Source organism: Macaca thibetana, chromosome 6 (genome assembly GCF_024542745.1).
Source record: "Macaca thibetana thibetana isolate TM-01 chromosome 6, ASM2454274v1, whole genome shotgun sequence".
In the NCBI taxonomy this organism is placed as follows: Eukaryota; Metazoa; Chordata; class Mammalia; order Primates; family Cercopithecidae; genus Macaca; species Macaca thibetana.
This window is the reverse complement of record NC_065583.1, coordinates 40,830,281-40,848,573: the sequence shown is the minus strand read 5'-3', so window position 1 is coordinate 40,848,573 and position 18,293 is coordinate 40,830,281. Positions and strand designations below refer to the sequence as shown.

The 18,293-nt window shown below is 35.0% G+C and overlaps 2 protein-coding genes across 2 annotated transcripts in view; both read left to right on the top strand.

Moving 5' to 3' along the window:
- Nucleotides 1–18,293, top strand: part of LOC126956101 (protocadherin alpha-12) — a 140,931-nt gene that overhangs the window by 19,412 nt on the left and 103,226 nt on the right. The window lies entirely within an intron of this gene.
- Nucleotides 1–18,293, top strand: part of LOC126957300 (protocadherin alpha-13-like) — a 94,995-nt gene that overhangs the window by 3,355 nt on the left and 73,347 nt on the right. The window contains 1 exon segment of the mRNA XM_050795021.1: nucleotides 2–120. Coding sequence (XP_050650978.1) covers nucleotides 2–115 — 114 coding nt within the window. The 3' untranslated portion in view covers nucleotides 116–120.

Here is an 18,293-nt window from a genome sequence, read left to right as displayed (position 1 = left end):
GTGTGCTCTGGGGAGGGCCCACCTAAGACGGACCTCATGGCCTTCAGTCCCAGCCTTCCTCCTTGTCTGGGTTCTGCAGAGGGAACAGGCCAGAGGGAGGACTCAGAATGCTTGAAAGAGGTAAGCTTATCTTTTTAGATATTATCTTAGTAAACACTTTAGCCTTCTTTGCAGTTGTTTAAGACATCTTTCCTGCCAATTTCAAATTATTCTTCCCTTTTATTTTAATTTTGTTAGTTGTTATCGAATTTAACAACTCTGCTCTGGACATTATGTGTTGGATTATTCTTCAGAGTGAAATCTTAACTCAGAAACCATAATGAAATGTGCAAAACAAGAATATTTTGTTTCTGTTGTATTCTTAATAGTTCTAAGTACTTATTGTGCAATTGAGCATTTACAAAAAATTCTGCACGTTGTGAGAAGTTAAACATTTAGAAAATGTTTGTTTTAATGAGGCTAATCATAATCTTAAATTTAAATTTTTTAAAATTTAATTTATACATTTACCCACACAGATATTATTTTAAAGAGCTCCATAACTTTTCACATAAATACTTTTTTTAAGTGCACTTTTCTTTCTTTTTTCTTTTTTAAACCTGTTTTGATTGGTCTCTACTTTTTTATTCTCTAGGCACATCAGTGTTCCCCTCTCATGTATCCCATGCAAAATATCTTGTGATTCTTCTTTCAATTTTTTATTTGCATTCAGATAATTACTAACACATGTATAATACATATATAGAGAGAGCTGGTAGGTTTTTTGTTATTATTTCTTTTCCAAAGTTTGCAGGGATTTCCAAAAGGTATTGGTGACTGTATAATAGATGTTTTAACTTTGTTGTCTGCTAATTTCAACATTTTTGTCCTTAGTTTGCTTTTTTGATCTATCTTCTTATATGGATATATTTTCTTGCTGTTTTGCATGACTGGTAATCTCTGATAAGATGCTAGACATTGTTAATTTTACATTGTCAGATGCTGGAGTGTGTGTGTGTGTGTGTGTGTGTGTGTTCCTTTAAAGCAGTGGTTCTCGATAAGAAAGTTTTGCCCCCTCTACTCCCACCCAGGAGATAATTTGGCAATGCTGGGATACATTTTTGGTTGTTACAACTAGGGAATTGCTACTGGCATCTAATAATGGAGCTCTGAGATGCTGCTAAACACCATCCAATTGCTGCCAAACATCCTACAGTGCACAGACAGTCCCCCAACAATAAAGAATTAGTCAGCTCAAAATGTCAGTAGTTCCAAAACTGTTGAGAAACTCTGCTTTAAAGAGTCTTGGACTTAGTTCTGACTTGAAGTTGCTTGGTACCAATTTATTCCTTTCAAGGCTTCATTTTAAGATTTGTTAGCACACATTCAGAGCAGCTTTTAGTGCAGCACTAATTTGGCCTTCTATTACAGCAATACTTTCCTGAGGACACCACCTAATGCCCTGTGCATTAACAGGTCTCTCTTCTCTGACTGGTAGGAATGTGAAATATTTCCAGCCCTTTGTGAGCTCTAGGAATTATTCTATCCAATTTTTTTTTATTTTAAAAGGATAGCCTGATCTGGGGAGGTTGATCAGTGATCTATGATCTGTGATCACATCACTGCACTGCAGCCTGGGTGACGGAGTGAGACCATGTCTCAACATAAAAATTAAAACATTATAATTGAGGTTGAATGTTATCAAATATCTTATCTGCATCTTTTGAGGGAGGTATAAATTTTTTCTTTGGCAATGTTCATGTGTTGAATTTATGATTTGTGGTTTTCTTATGGCAAATCAACCTCTACTTCCTTGGATAAACATAATTTGATTATAATTTATAATCCTTTTTATATACTACTTATTTTGTTAAATTTCCAAAATATTTTTGCATCTTTATTCCAGGTGATACTGATATGTCCTTGTTTTTCTTCCTAATTTCTTCTCTGTTAAGTATTCAAGTTATAAATAAGAATCTAGCATAAGTTGAATACTTAACAAAGAAGAATAATCTTTGAAAACTTCCAGAAAATGTTCTGTTTCCTGTAAAAGTTTGTATAATCTTTGAATTACTTCTTATTTGATTGGAGAACTCACTGTTGAAGTTATCTGTATCAAGATTTTGATTGGTGGGAATATTTCTGATTACTGACTCAATTTTAATAGTATAAGGACCATTCAGAGTTTAATTTACTCTTGAATCAGTTATGTAGACAATATTTTTTCAGGTATTTTCCTGTTTAATCTAAATTCTCAGTGATATGCTCATACTTTCTACAGAAACTATAGTGATATTTCCCTTTCCATTCTTGATATTATTTTTGCTTCCTGTCTCTTTTTTCTGGATAAATGGCACAACAGGTTGTCATATTATCAGTTATTTCAAAAAGGAGCCCACTTTTTAGCTTTGTTGAATCTGTTTTGTATGTTTATTTAAAAGAATATTAATTGTATAAACAAAATAATCATCTCTTATGATATTTAAAATGTGACAAAATAGCATATGACTCAAGAGGAATTGAAACGAGTTAACATTTTAAGATTTTTGCATTGCCCAGGCTGGTCTAAAACTCTTGGCTTCAAGTGATGGCCCGCCTTGGCCTCCCAAAGTGTTGGAATTACAGGTGTGAGCCATCGTTCCTGGCCAATTTTCTTTTGTTTGTTTTAGCTTACTTTTATAACCTCTCGAAATGAATGCTTAGGTCATTACTCTTTAGCTCTTCTTTTCTACTATATGTATTAAAGTAATCAATTTCTATGTAATTAATGTTTTAGCTGCATCCCACCAGTATTTACATGCAGCATTTCCACTATCCTTCAGTTCCAAGTATTTTACAGTTTATGTCATATTTAAATTTTTTTTTTTTTTTTTGAGACAGAGAGTCTCGCTTTGTCGCCCAGGCTGGAGTGCAGTGGCGCAATCTCGGCTCACTGCAAGCTCCGTCCCCCAGGTTCACGCCATTCTCCTGCCTCAGCCTCCCGAGTAGCTGGGACTACAGGCGCCTGCCACGACGCCTGGCTAATTTTTTTTTTTTTTTTTTTTTTGTATTTTTAGTAGAGGCGGGGTTTCACCGTGTTAGCCAGGAAGGTCTCCATCTCCTGACCTCGTGATCCGCCCACCTCGGCCTCCCAAAGTGCTGGGATTACAGGCATGAGTCACCGCGCCCGGCCAACTTTTAACTATATAACAATGTTCCAATTACCTTTTTTTTTTTTTTATTAAAATTCAGTATGGATGGAGAATATACAATTTCAACCTTTCTAATTTGTGGGAACTTGCTTAGTGGCATAATATGTACGTTTTGTGGACATCCTATGTATGCTTGAATATAATTGTGTATGATGCAATTATTAGGTGCAGGGTTAACTTGGTTAGTAATGTTATTAAAATTTATACTGTAACCATTTAAAAAGCTGCCTACTGTATCAATTATTGACAGAGGTGTGTTAAAATCTTCCACCATAAATGTATATTTGTTTAGATATTAGAATTCGGTTTTTGCTTTATTTATTTTAAAGCTATATTATTAGGTGCATACAAATTTAGAATTAGTATATCTTTTTAGTAAATTAAACATTTTACTGTTATGAATTTACTTTCTTCAGAATTCTGCTTTCCGATTTTTGTTTTTGCTTTGAAGTATTTTTATATTAATTATACTGATTCATTTCTCTTCTTTTTATTTGTGTTTGCAGGAGATGTCCTCTTCCCAGCCTTTTATTTTAAACCTTTTAGTATTATGGGCATATTCCACAAATTCTTTGCTACTGTCTCACTGAGAAGCAGAGTCTAATTTTTCTCTCCTTGAACTTTGACCGGTCTTAATGTTGGAATTACATTCTGGGATTTATGAAGTCAGGTCACAAGAAGTCTTACAGTATGCTTTGGTCTCTGAGAATATTTGTTTTGGGGGAAGCCTGTCACCATGCAAGAATTCTGACTACCTTGAGATTGTCATACTGTAAAGAAGCTCAAGCTGGACTTGTGAGAAGCCAAATGGATAGAAAAATTACTAACCAGTCTGTTGTGCATATACACCACATTTTCTTTATCCACTCATTTGTTGATTGACATTGAGGTTGATTCCACATGGTAGCTACTGTGAATAGTGCTGCAGTAAACATGGGAGGTGCAGGTATCATTATGACATATTGATTTCCTTTTCTTTGGATAAATGCCCAATATTGGAATTGCTGGATGATATGGTAGTTCTATTTGTAGTTTTTTGAGGGACTCTCATACTATTTTCCTAGTGGCACTGCTAATTTACATTCCCACCAACAGCATTTATGAGTTTCCTTTTCTCTGTATCGTTACCAGCATTTGTTATTTTTTGCTTTTTACCAATAGCCATTCTAACTGCAGTAAGATGATATCTCTTTGTGGTTTGATTTGCATTTCCCTGATGACTGGTGATGTTGAACATTTTTTTATATACCTCTTGATCATCTTTATGTCTTCTTTTGAGAAATGTCTGTTTAGTTCCTTTGCCTGGCTTTTAATCACATTATTATTATTATTATTATTATTATTATTATTATTATTATAGTTTTGCTGTTGAGTTGGATTCCTTGTGTATTCTGTGTTAGTTCCCTGTTGTATGAATAGTTTGGAAATATTTTCTCCCATTCTACAAGTTTTTCCATCACTCTGTTGTTTCCTGCTGTGCAGAAGCTTTTTAGTTTGATATAATCTCATTTGTCTGTTTTTGTTTTAGTTGCCCGTGCTTTTGAAGTCTTAGCCATAAAATCTGTGCCTAGTAATGTCCTGAAGTGTTTCCCCTTTGTTTTCTTCTAGTAGTTTTATAGTTTTGTCTTATTTAAGTCTTTATTTTGAGTTGATTTTTGTATATGATGAGAGTTAGGGGTCTAGTTTCATTTTTCTGCATATGAATATTCAGTTTTCCTAGCCCTATTTATTGAAGAGACTGTTCTTTCCCTATTGTGTGTTGAAGGTGTTCTTTCAGCTTTGTTGAAAATCAGTTGGCTATAAATACATGGATTTATTTTTTGATTTTCTATTCTGTTTCATTGGTCTATGTGTCTGTTTTTATACCAATATCATGCTGTTTTGGTTACTAAAACTTTATAGTATATATTGAAGTCAGGTAGTGTAATGCCTCCAGCTTTGTTCTTTTTGCTGAGTATTGCTTCAGCTATTCAGGATCTTTTGTGGTTTTATATGAATTTTAGAATGGTTTTCTCTACTTCTGTGAATAATGCTACTGGTATTTTTATACCAGGAGGATTGTATTGAATATGCAACTTGCTTTGGATAGTATGGTCATTTTAACAACATTAAGTCTTCCAATTCATGAGCATGAGATGTTTTTTATTTGATTCTGTTTCCTTCAATTTCTTTCATCAGTGTTTTGTAGTCTTCATTGTAGAGGACTTCCACCTCCTTGGTTAAATTAATTCCTAAATATTTTATTTTTAGTAGCTATTGTAAATGGGATTGTTTTCTTAATATCCTTTTCACTAGTTCATTATTGGTGTATAGAAACACTACTCATTTTTGTATGTTGATTTTGTATTCTGAAACTTGTTTTCTTTTCTTGAAGCAGAGTTTCACTCCTGTCACCTAGGCTTGAGTGCAGTGGCATGATCATGGTTCACTGTAGCCCCAACTTCCCAGGTTCAACTGATTCTCCCACCTCAGCCTCAGGAGTAGCTAGGACTACAGGTGTGCAACACGATGACTGGCTAATTTTTTGTATTTTTAGTAGAGACAGAGTTTTGCCATGTTGCCCAGGCTGGTCTGGAACTTCTGGGCACAAGTGATCCACCCACCTTGGCCTCTCAAAGTGCTGAGATTACAGGTGTGAGCCATCATGCCCCGCCCTGAGACTTTACTGAATTCACTTATCAGTTCTAAAAGTTTTTTGGTGGAGTCTATAGGTTTTTCTATATACAAGATCATGTCTATAAAGAGGGACAATTTGAATTCTTTTTTTTCCAATTTGAATTCCTTTTATTTTTTCTCTTGCTTACTTGCTCTGCCTAGGACTTCTGGAACTATGTTGAATAAAATTGGTGAAAGTGGGCATCGTTGTCTAGTTTCAGTTTTCAGAAGAAAGGTGTTCAGCTTCTTCCCATTCAGTATAATGTTAGTTGTGGATTTGTCATATATGGCCTTTATTATGTTGAGGTATGTTTCTTCTATGCCTAATTTGTTGACAGTTTTATCATGAAGGGAAAATAGAAATATTATTTTGCTTTCATTTCTGGTAATAGAATAGTTGAATTTTATAAAATGCTTTTTCTGCATCTATTGAGATGATCATATTGTTTGTTTCCTTCATTACGTTGCTGTGATGTACTTGTGATTTGTGTGTGTTGAACCATCCTTGCATCCTGGGATAAGTCCCACTTTACCTTAGTATATTATCTTTTTGATGTGTTGTTCATTTTGGTTTGCTAACATTTTGTTGAGGATTTTTGCATTTATGTTCATCAGGGATATTGGCCTATAGTTTTCTTTTTCTGTTGTGTCCTTGTCTAGTTTTGGTATCAAGGTAATGCTGGCCTCATAGAGTGAGTTAGGGTGAATTCCTTCCTCTTCAGTTTTTTGGAATAGTTTGAGAAGAACGGGTGTTAGTTCTTTAATTGCTTGGTGGAATTCAGCAGTAAAGCCATCCAGTTCTAGGCTTTTCTTTGTGGGAGACTTTTTATTACTAATTCAATCTTAATACTCATTGGTCTGTGCAAGGTTTTCTATTTCTTCCTGGTTCAATCTTGGTGACTTCTTCATGTCCAGTAATTTATACATTTCCTCTGTGCTTTCCAATTGTTACTGTGTAGTTGTAATAGTCTGTAATGATCTTTTGGATTTTTGTGGTATCAGTGTAATGTCTCCTTTGTTTCTGGTTTCATTTGAATATTCTCTCTCTTTTTTCTCTTGGTTAGTCTACCTAGCAGTTTATTCATTTTGTTTATCTTTTCAAAAACCAACTTTTTGTTTCATTGATCCTTTTAATTTTGTTTTTAGTCTCTACTTAATTTAGTTCTGCTGTGACCTTTATTATTTCATTCCTTTTATTAATTTTTAGTTTGATGTGTTCTTGATTTTCTGGTTCCTTGAGGTGCATCATTAGGTTGTTTATTTGAAACCTTTTTACTTTTTTGATGTAGGCATTTATTGCCATAAAATTCCCTATTAGTACTGCTTTTGCTGTATCCCATAGGTTTTGGCATGTTTTGCTTACATTTTCATTTGTTTCAAGAAATTTTTTTTATTTTCTTCTTAATTTCTTCATTGACCCAATAGTCATTCAGGAGCATGTTGTTTAATTTCCATGTATTTGTACAGTTTCCAAAGTTCTACTTGTTATTGATTTCTAGCTTTACTCCACTGTGATCTGAGAAAATATTTGATATAATTTTGATTCTTTAAAGCTGTTGAGGCTTGTTTTGTGGCCTAAAATATGGTCTATCTTATAGAATGTTTCATTTGATAATGAGAAGAATGTGTATTCTGCAGCTGTTGGATGAAATGTTCTGTAAATGGTAGCTACATTTGGTCTATAGTGCAGATTAAGTCCAATGTTCCTTTGTTGATTTCCTGTCTACACTATCTGTCCAGTGCCAGAAGTGGGATATTGAAGTACCTAACAAGTATTGTATTGGAATCAATCTTTCTCTTTAGCACTGATAAAATTTGCTTTATATATCTGGGTGCTCCAGTCTTGAATACATATATATTTACAGTCATATATTCTCTTGCTAAATTGATCCCTTTATGATTATATAATGACCTTCTTTGTCTCTTTTTATGTTTTTTAAGGTAAAGTCTATTTTGTCTGATATAAGTATAGAAGTTTCCACATGCTTTTTGTTTCTATTTGTGTGGAATATTTTTTTCTGTCCCTTCAAGTCCAGTCTATACGTCTCGACAGCTAACATGAGTTTCTTGTAGCCAGCATATACTTGAGTCTTGTTTTTTGTATCCATTCAGCATATTTATTTTAATTGGGGAGTATAGCCTGTTTACATTCAAGGTTGTTATTGATAGGTGAGGACTTACTCATGTTATTTTGTTAATTGTTTTCTGATTGTGTTGTATACCCTTTGTTCTTCTTTTATTGTTTACCTTTACAATTTGGTGGTATATTGTCATGATAAATTTTAATTCCTTTCTCTTTCTCTTTTGTGTATTTGCTCTACTAGTGAGTTTTATACTTTCATGCATTTCCATGGTGGTAGACATCATTCATTAAGCTTTCAGATGATTCTTATAGGACTCTTGGCTGGGCACAGTGGCTCATGCCTGTTATCCCAGCACTTAGGGAGGCAGAGGCAGGAAGATCGCTTGAGTCCAGGAGTTCAAGACCAGCCTGGGCAACATAGCAAGACCCTGTTCTTCACAAAAGGAAAAAAAAAAAACAAACCCAAACAGTTGTAAGATTCCTTTAAGTATTTCTTGTAGGACTTGTCTAGTGGTAATGCACTTCCTCAGTTTTTGCTTGTTTGGGAAATACTTTATTTCTCCTTAATTTCTGAAGTATAGCTCTGCTGGGTATAGTATTTTTGGCTGATAGTTTAAAAAATTTCAGCACTTTGGATATATCATCTCATTCTATCCTAGCCTGTAAAGTTTCTGCTGAGAAATCTGTTGTTAGTCTAATGGGAATTTTCTTATATGTGACTTGTCACTTTTCTTTTACTGTTTTTAGAATTCACTCCTTGTCTTGAGTCTGGTACCTTAGACTACTCAGCCATCCTGATGCCCTACCTCTTATATAGAAACAACCCAGATCCAAAGTGGCCAGAAAGTTACTTTACCTTCTGAATTTGTGGTCTTTTTCAGAATCTCTACCTGTTAATTCGCTGTGACTTTATTAGTTGTTAGATACTTTTATCATTTTAAAATATCTCCAATGGTATGGTTGGTTCGAATTACCAGTTCTGCATACTGGTAATGTAAGTCCTCTGTTGAATTGATTTTTAAATACACTTATTTTATTCCAGTATCTTATGGCTCCTGGTGTTACAGATGAGAAGTTTCAAATAACTTGAAATAATTCCCCTCTATATAATTATCCCTGATTCTGACTTTCTTTCCATAGTTATACATTTTTTCTATGCTATTATATTCTCATTTTAAAGATGTTGAATGACAATGTAATTTTATTTTAGTTTATATACAAGTATTTTTGAGGTTTATTTTCCTGGAAAGTTTTCTTAAATTATAGATTTTAGTATTTCTTCTGTTTTATTACTTCAAATTTCTTCTTCAATGACTCCATTTATATTTGTATGAGATATTCTTTGCCTTTCTTTTGTAGCTGACACTTCTAAATCCTACCTAGCTCTTTTTAAAAACAATTTTACTTTTTATTCTTTTTTCCATTTTATAGCTTTCTTTAGGCATTATCCATAGTGTTTATTTGCTGTTATGTGCTTTCTGGTTTGGTGTTTATTTCTGAAAAAATTATTTTGCTTTTATTTCTAATATTTTACTGAGTTTTCTCATCTCTCTTTGCTAAGCTTTTTTTCCCTCCAATCATATCATTACTGAGTATCTCTAATTCTGATTTATGTGTCCTTGCATAGCTTTTCATTATTTTCTAAAAATGTTTAAGTTGTTTTCAAATATTATATAGCAATTTGTGGAATTTTCTTTCTTGTGTGTATTTATTTCCTTTAGCATAATTATTTTTCCCCACCTTTAAAAATAATTTTGTGTCAGATTTGCCCATAATCCTTTTCTTATGTTCATGTTTGTATGAAAATCATTTCCCCATAATTTTAGAAGAAACAGACCAGGATAATTTTCCTATCTTTGTTGCTCTATAGATTTCTATTCAGCTATTGTCCTGAAATGATAAAAATATAATTTTTTAATATCTTACTTTGTGACACCATTTACCCTTTTTACTTGGACCTTTTTCCTTTGTTTAATTGTCCCCCACCCCCACCATTTTGCTTCATATGGACTCCATTCCTATCAGTTCCTCCTCAGTATAGGGGTTTTTGCTGCAAGAAGACATTCGTTAGTTGAGAAGTTCATAGGGCTAAGACAGGTTTAGCACAATCCAATCTATTTGTAGTCCCTTCCACTAAGTTTTGAATTTGCTTGTATTTCTAATATTTTACTGTGTTTTCTCATCTCTCGTTTCAAAGCATTTTTTTCCTCTTACTGAGGGATAATTGAATTAGGACCTTCAATTTCCCCCCTTCCACTGATGACTATTGTTCTCAAATTGTTTTACTATGCTTTCCAGTGAGTACTTATTGGCACTTTTTGGAGTTCTTCAATTCTCAACACCATCAAAAGCCCCATAACCTTCTTTTGCTTCCTCCTGAGCCTCTTTTCATGTGCTTATTGGTCATTTCTATATCATCTTTGGAGAAATACCTATTCAGATCTTTTGCCCAAATTTTAATTGGTTTATTCATTTTTCGATTGTTGAGTTTTAAGAGTTCTTTATGTATTCTAGATGCAATTACTTTATTAGATATATGATTTGCAAAGATTTTCTCATTGAGGGTGTTGTCTTTTCACATTCTCTTTTAGCTCCCACTTATAAGTGAGAACATACAGCATTTGGTTTTCTGTTTCTATATTAATTTACTTGGGATCATGGCCTGCACCTCCATCCAATGGGCTCCTAAGGGCATGATCTTTTTCTTTCTTTATGGCTGCATAGTATTCAATGATGTATACGTACTGCATTTTATTTTATTCTGTTTTATTTTATTTTCTTCAGACGAAGTCTCACTCTCGTCCCCCAGGCTGGAGTGCAATGGTGCGATCTCGGCTCACTGCAACCTCCACCTCGTGGGTTCAAGCAATTTTCCTGCCTCCTGAGCAGCTGAGATTACAGGCGCCTGCCTGGCTAAGTTTTGCATTTTAAGTAGAGACGGGGTTTCTCCATGTTGGCCAGGCTGGTCTTGAACTCCTGACCTCAGGTGATCTGCCCACCTCGGCCTCCCAAAGTGCTGGGATTACAGGCATGAGCCACTGCACCTGGCCAACATACTGCATTTTATTTATCCAGTGCATCATTGATGGGTATATAGGATTATTCTCTGTCTTTGCTATTGTGAATAGTGCCATGATAAACATACACATGCATGTGTCTTTATAGTAAAATGACTTATATTCCTTTGGTTATGTACACAGTTATGGGATTTGCTGGCTTGAATGGTAAGTTCTTTGAGAAATCTTCAAACTGCTTTCCACAGTGGCTGAACTAATTTACATTCCCACCAGCAGTGTATAAGCATTCCCTTTTCTCTGCAACCTCACCAGTATCTGTTATTTTTGACTTTTTAGTAATAGCCGTTCTGACTGGTGTGAGATGGTGTCTCATTGTGGTTTTGATTTGCATTTATCTAATGATTAGTGATGCTGAGCATTTTTATCATATGCTTATTGTCCATGTGTATGTCTTCTTTTGAGAAGTGGCTGTTTATGTCCTTTGCCTTTTTTTTTTTTTGAGACAGAGTCTTGTTCTGTCACGAAACCTCCGCCTCCTGGTTTCAAGCGATTCTCCTGCCTCAGCCTCCTGAGTAGCTGGGACTGCAGGCACATGCCACAAAGCCCAGTTATTTTTTTTTTTTTTTTTGGTATTTTAAGTAGAGATGGGGTTTTGACATGTTGGCCAGGCTGGTCTCGAACTCCTGATCTTAAGTGATGCACCTGCCTTTGCCTCCCAAAGTGGTAGGATTACAGGCATGAGCCTCTGCGCCCAGCCCTTTGCCCATGTTTTGATGAGGTTGTTTGGTTTTTGCTTGTTAATTTGTTTAAGTTCCTTATAGATTCTGGATATTAGACCTTTGTTGGATGCATAGTTTGCTGATATTTTCTTCCGTCCTGTAGGTTGTCTGTTTACTCTGTTCATAGTTGTTTTAATTTTTTTAATTTTATGGGTATACAATAGGTGTATATATTTATGGGGTACATGAGACATTTTGATACAAGCATGCAATGCACAATAATCACATCATGGAAAATGGGATGGCCATTCCCTTAAACATTTATTCTTTGTACAAACAATCCAATTATGCTCTTTTAGTTATTTTAAAATATACAACTAGATTATTTAGACCATAGTCACTTTATTCTGCTATCAAATACTATGTCTTATTCATTTTTTTCTATTTTTTGTCCTCATTAAAAATCTCCACCTTCTATCCACACCCCACTAAATTTTCTAGCCTTTGTTAACCATTCTTCTACTGTTTATCTCCATGAGTTCAAATGTTTTTGTTTTTGTTTTTTTCCTTTTTGAGACAGGTCTTGCTGTGTCACCCAGGCTAGAGTGCAGTGGTATGAACAGAACTCACTGCAGCCTTGACCTCCTGGGCTCAAGCAATCCTCCTGCCTCAGCCTCCTGAATAGCTGGGACCACAGGCATGTATTGCCATGCCCAGCTACTTTTTTGATTTTTTTTTTGTAGAGATGAGGTCTCACTTTGTTACCCAGTTTGATCTTGAATTCCTGCGCTCAAGTGATCCTTTCACCTCAGCCTCCAAAAGTGCTGGGGTTACAGGCATGCGCCACCATACCTGGCCTCGTTTTGATTTTTAGGTACCACAAATAAGTAAGAACATATGATGTTTGTCTTTCTGTGCCTGGCTTATTTCACTTATAACATAATGACATCCAGTTTCATCCAGGTTGTTGCAAATGACTGGATCTTCTTCTTTTTTATGGCTGAATAGTACTCCATTGTGTATATGTACCACATTTTCTTTTCTATTTTTTTAGACGGAGTCTCACTTTTGTCACCCAGGCTGGAGTACAATGGTGCAATCTTGGCTCACCGCAACCTCTGCCTCGTGGGTTCAAGCGATGCTCCTGCCTCAGCCTCCCAGGTAGCTGGGATTACAAGCTTGTGCCACCACACCTGGCTAATTTTGTATTTTTAGTAGACACAGGGTTTCTCCATGTTGGTGAGGCTGGTCTCGAACTCCTGGCCTCAGGTGATCTGCCCACCTCAGTTTCTGAAAGTGCTGGGATTACAGGCGTGAGCCACCGCGCCCAGCCCATTTTCTTTATCCATTCATCTGATGATGGACATGTAGGCTGCTTCCAAATCTTGGCTATTGTGAACATTGCTGCAAGGAGCATGGGAGTGCAGTTATCTCTTCAATATACTGATTTCCGTTCTTTTGGTTATATACCTAGCAGTGGGGTTTCTGGATCACTTAGTAGCTCTATTTTTGGCTTTTTGAGGAAACTCCAAACTGTTCTCCATAGTGCTTGTACTATCCCACGAACAGTGTACAAAGGTTCCCTCTTTTTCATATCTTTCCAGCATTTTTGATTGCCTGTTTTTTGGATAAAAGCCATTTTAACTGTGGTAAGATGATATCTCACTGTAGTTTTGATTTGCATTTCTCTGATTATCAGTGATGTTGAGTGTCTTTTCATATACCTGTTTGCTATTTGTATGTCTTCTTTTGAGAAACATCTATTCAACTCTTTTGCCCATTTTAAAATTGATTATTAGATTTTTTTTTCTATAGAGTTGTTTGAGCTCCTTCTATATTCTGGTTATTCATCACTTGTTAGATAGGTAGTTTGTAAATATTTTCTCTCAATCTGTGTGTTGTCTCTTCACTTTGTCGATTGCTTGCTTTGCTGTGCAGAAGGTTTTTAAGTTGATGTGATCCCATATATTTATTTTTTCTTTTGGTTCCCTGTGCTTACGGGGTATTACTCAAGAAATTTTTGCCCAGACCAATGTCCTGGAGAGTTTCCCCAATGTTTTCTTGTAGTTGTTTTATAGTTTAATGTCTTAGATTTAAGTCTTTAATCTATTTTAATTCAATTTTTGTATATGGTGAGAGATAGGGGTCTAGTTTCATTCCTCTGCATATGGCTATCTAGTTTCCCAGCACAGACTGCTTTTTCTCGAGTGTATGTTCTTGGCACCTTTGTCAAAAATGAGTTCACTATAGGTATGTGGATTTATTTTTTGGTTCTCTATTCTGTTCCATTAGTCTATGTGTCTGTTTTTATGCCAGTACTGTACTGTTTTGGTTACTATATCTCTATGATATAATTTGAAGTCAGGTAATGTGATTCTTCCAGTTTTATTCTTTTTGCTCAAGATATCTTTAGGTATTATGGCTATTTAGTAGTTCCATATAAATTTTCAGATTGTCTTTTCTATTTCTGTGAAGAATGTCCACAGTATTTTGACAGGGATTGCATTGAAGTTGTAGATTACTTTGGGTAGTATGAACATTTTAACAATGTTGATTCTTCCAATCCGTAAACATGGAATATCTTTTTTGGTGTCCTCTTCAATTTCTTTCATCAGCGTTTTACATTTTTCATTGTAGAGATCTTTCACTTCTTTGATTAATTCCTAGGTATTTAATTTTATTCATGGCTATTTTAAATGGGATTACTTTTTAATTTCATTTTCAGATTGTCACTGTTGACATGTAGAAATACTACTAATTTTTTTATGTTGATTTTGTATCTGGCAACTTTACTGAATTTATTGTTATAATAGTTTTTTGGGGTCTTTAGATTTTTCAAAAATGAGATTATATCATCTGCAAACAAGGATAATTTGATTTCTTCCTTTCTAATCTGGATGTCCTTTATGTCTTCTCTCTCTCTCTCTCTGTTTTTGAGATGAGGCCTTGCTTTGTTGCCCAGGCTGGTCTCGAACTCCTGGGCTCAAGCAATCCTCCCTCCTCAGCCTCCCAAAGTGCTGGGATTACAGGTGTAACTCACTTCGCCTGGCCTAGGAAACCCTTTATTTCTTTCTGTTGTCTAATTGCTCTAGCTAAGAGTACTATGTTGAGTAACAGTGGTGAAAGTGGGCATCCTTGTCATATTCTAGATCCTAGAGAAAAGGCTTTGAGTTTTGCCTACTCAGTATGATACTAGCTGTGAGTCTGTCATATATGGCTTTTACTATGTTGAGGTATGTTCCTTTTATACCCAGATTTTTTAGGGTTTATAAAATTTCAACAGTTTTGGGGAACAGGTTGTTTTCAGTCGTATGGACAAATTCTTTAGTGGTGATTTCTGAGATTTTGGTGCAACTGTCACCCAAGCAGTGTACACCATACTTAATATGTGTAGTCTTTTATCTCTAACTCCCCTCCCACCCTTCCCTCCAAGTCCCCCAAATCCATTATATCATTCTTAAGTCTTTGCATTCTCATACTTAGCTCCCACTTGTATGTGAGAATATACAATATTTGATTTTCTATTTCTGAGTTACTTCACTTAGAATAGTGGCATCCAGGTCCACCCAAGCTGCTGCAAAAGCTATTATTTTATTTAGTTTATGGCTGAGTAGTATTGCATAGTGTATATATGCCACATTTTCTTTATCCACTTGTTGGCTGATGGGCATTTAGGTTGGTTCCATATTTTTGCAATTGTGAATTGTGCTGCTATCAACATGGCTTGTGCATGTGTCTTTTTCATATAATGACTTCTTTTCCTTCGGGTAGATACCTGATAGTGGGATTGCTGGATCAAATAATAGCTCTACTTCTATAACTTTAAGAAATCTCCAAACTGTTTTCCATAGTGGTTGTGCTGGTTTACATTCCCACCAACAGTATAAAAGAGTGTTCTTTTCACCACATTCATGCCAACAACTATTACTTTTTGATTTTTAAATTATGGTCATTCTTGCAGGAGTAAGGTAGTGTCTCATTATGCATTAGGAAATTTAGTATACAATAAAGACAGCATTTTTATTGAAGAAAGGATGCATTTTAAAAAACAAGTATTTTCAAAAATATAGGAAGGATTGTGGTTACTTATAGAAACAGTAGTACAGTCGGAAAAATTCAGCACAATACGTATTAGTGGAATTCATCTGATCAAACTTAAAATATTATTCCTTGCATTATAGTTCTGAGCAGGTACCATAGATAATAGTTCTACTGTGTTGTTCACTTTAAACTAGAGCAAGAAACTTTTCTAATAAGTGGAATTAGGATGCTGTGTAGCTGATGTTGGCCTGGTAAATGCTTAATACACATATATGTGCATATATATGTATGCATATACATATATTATAAATTTCACTGATATAAAGGATGTTTGGTAAATAGTTTAAAAATAGTAATAAAACATATAATTCTCCCTATTATCAATTATCATAGAATGTTTTCCTCGATTTTTGCTGAACTTTTCTATCCATGACCTATCTATGGTTGTAATTGACAAGTGTAGTTCTCACATGAATGTCTGTTGGTATTTTCATTTATCTTAACAAATAATATAGAGTAAAATGACAAAGACATTGAATCTTGACCTGTTTGTCAATGATGTGACTTCCTTGCTGCATTGGATAATATCTCTTAAATAATGGAAAATTATTTGATTATTTTTGTCCTATTCACAATGTAACAGCTACAAATATGATACACTTTTAAAAAATTATAGTATACTTTAACTTTTTTTATTTCAATAGGTTTTTGGGGAACAGTATTTGGTTACATGAATAAGTTCTTTCTTTAGTGGTGATTTCTGAGATTTTGGTGCATCCATCACCCGAGCAGTATGCATTGTACCCAGTTTGTAGTCTTTTATTCCTCACCCCCTTCCCACCCTTTCCCCCGAGTCCCCAAAGTCCATTGTATTATTCTTATGCCTTGCATCCTCATAGCTTAGCTCCCATTTATGAATGAGAACATGTGGTGTTTGGTTTTCCATTCCTGAGTTACTTCACTTAGAATAATGGTCTCTGGTTCCATCCAGGTTGCTGAGAATGCCATTATTTCATTCCTTTTTATGGCTGACTAGTATTTCATGGTGTATTATATATATTTATGTATACCACAATTTCTTTATACACTTGTTGATTAATGGCCATTTGGGCTGATTCCGTATTTTTACAATTGCGAATTGTGCTGCGATAAGCATGTGTATTCAAATGTCTTTTTCATATAATGACTTATTTTCTTCTGGGTAGATACCCAGTAGTGGGAATGCTGGATCAAATGGTAGTTTTACTTTTAGTTCTTTAAGGAATCACCACACTGTTTTCCATAGTGGTTGTACTAGTTTACATTCCCACCAGCAGTGTAAAACTGTTCCATTTTCACCACATTCTGGCCAACATCTATTATTTTTTTATTATGGCCATTTTTGCAAGAGTAAGGTGGTATCACATTATTGTTTTAATTTACATTTTCCTGATAATTAGTGATGTTGAGCATTTTTTTCATATGTTTGTTGGCTGTTTGCATATCTTCTTTTGAGAATTGTCTATTTATGTCCTTAGCCCACTTTTTGATGGGATTTTTTTTCTTACTGATTTGTTTGAGTTCCTTGTAGGTTCTGGATATTAGTCCTTTGTCTGATGCAGAGATTGTGAATGTTTTCTCCCACTCTGTGGGTTGTCTGTTTACTTTGCTAATTCTTTTCTGTGCAGAAGCTTTTTAGTTTAATTAGGTCCCATTTATTTATTTTTGTTGTAGTTACACTTTCTTTTGGGTTCTCAGTCATGAATTTTTTGCCTAAGCCAATGTCTAGAAGAGTTTGTCTGCTGTTATATTTTAGAATTTTTATGGTTTCAGGTTTTAGATTTAAGTATTTGATTCATCTTGAGTTGATTTTTGTATAAAGTGAGAGATGAGGATCCAGTTTCATTCTTCTCTGTGAGGCTTGCCAGTTATCCCAGCACCATTTCTTAAATAAGGCATCCGTTCCACACTTTGTTTTTGTATGCTTTGTAAACATAAGTTGGCTGTAAGTATTTGACTTTATTTCTTGGTTCTCTGTTCTGTTTCATAGGTCTGTCTGCCTATTTTTATACCAGTACCATGCTGGTTTGATAACTATAGCCCTTTAGTATAATTTAAAGTCAGGTAATGTGATGCTTTCAGATTTCTTCTTTTTATTTTGTATTGCCTTGGGAATGTGGGCTCTTTCTTGGTTCCATATGAACGTTAGGACTGTGTTTTTCTAGTCCTGCGAAGAATGGTAATGACATTTTGCTGGGAATTGCATTGAATCTATAGATTGCTTTTGACACTACGGTCAGTTTCACAGTATTGATTCTTCCCATCCATGAACATGGAATATATTCCATTTGTTTGTGTCATCTGTGATTTCTTTCAGCAGTGTTTTGTAGTTTTCCTTGTAGAGATCTTTCACCTCCTTGGTTAAGTGTGTTCCTAAGTGTATTAGTCAGGGTTCTCTAGAGGGACAGAACTAATAGGCTAGATGTGTATATAAAGGGGAGTTTATTAAGGAGTATTAACTCACACAATCACAAGGCCCAACAACAGGCCATCTGCAAGCTGAGGAGCAAGGAATCCGATCTGAGTTCCAAAGCTGAAGAACTTGGAATCCGATGTTCAAAGGGAGGAA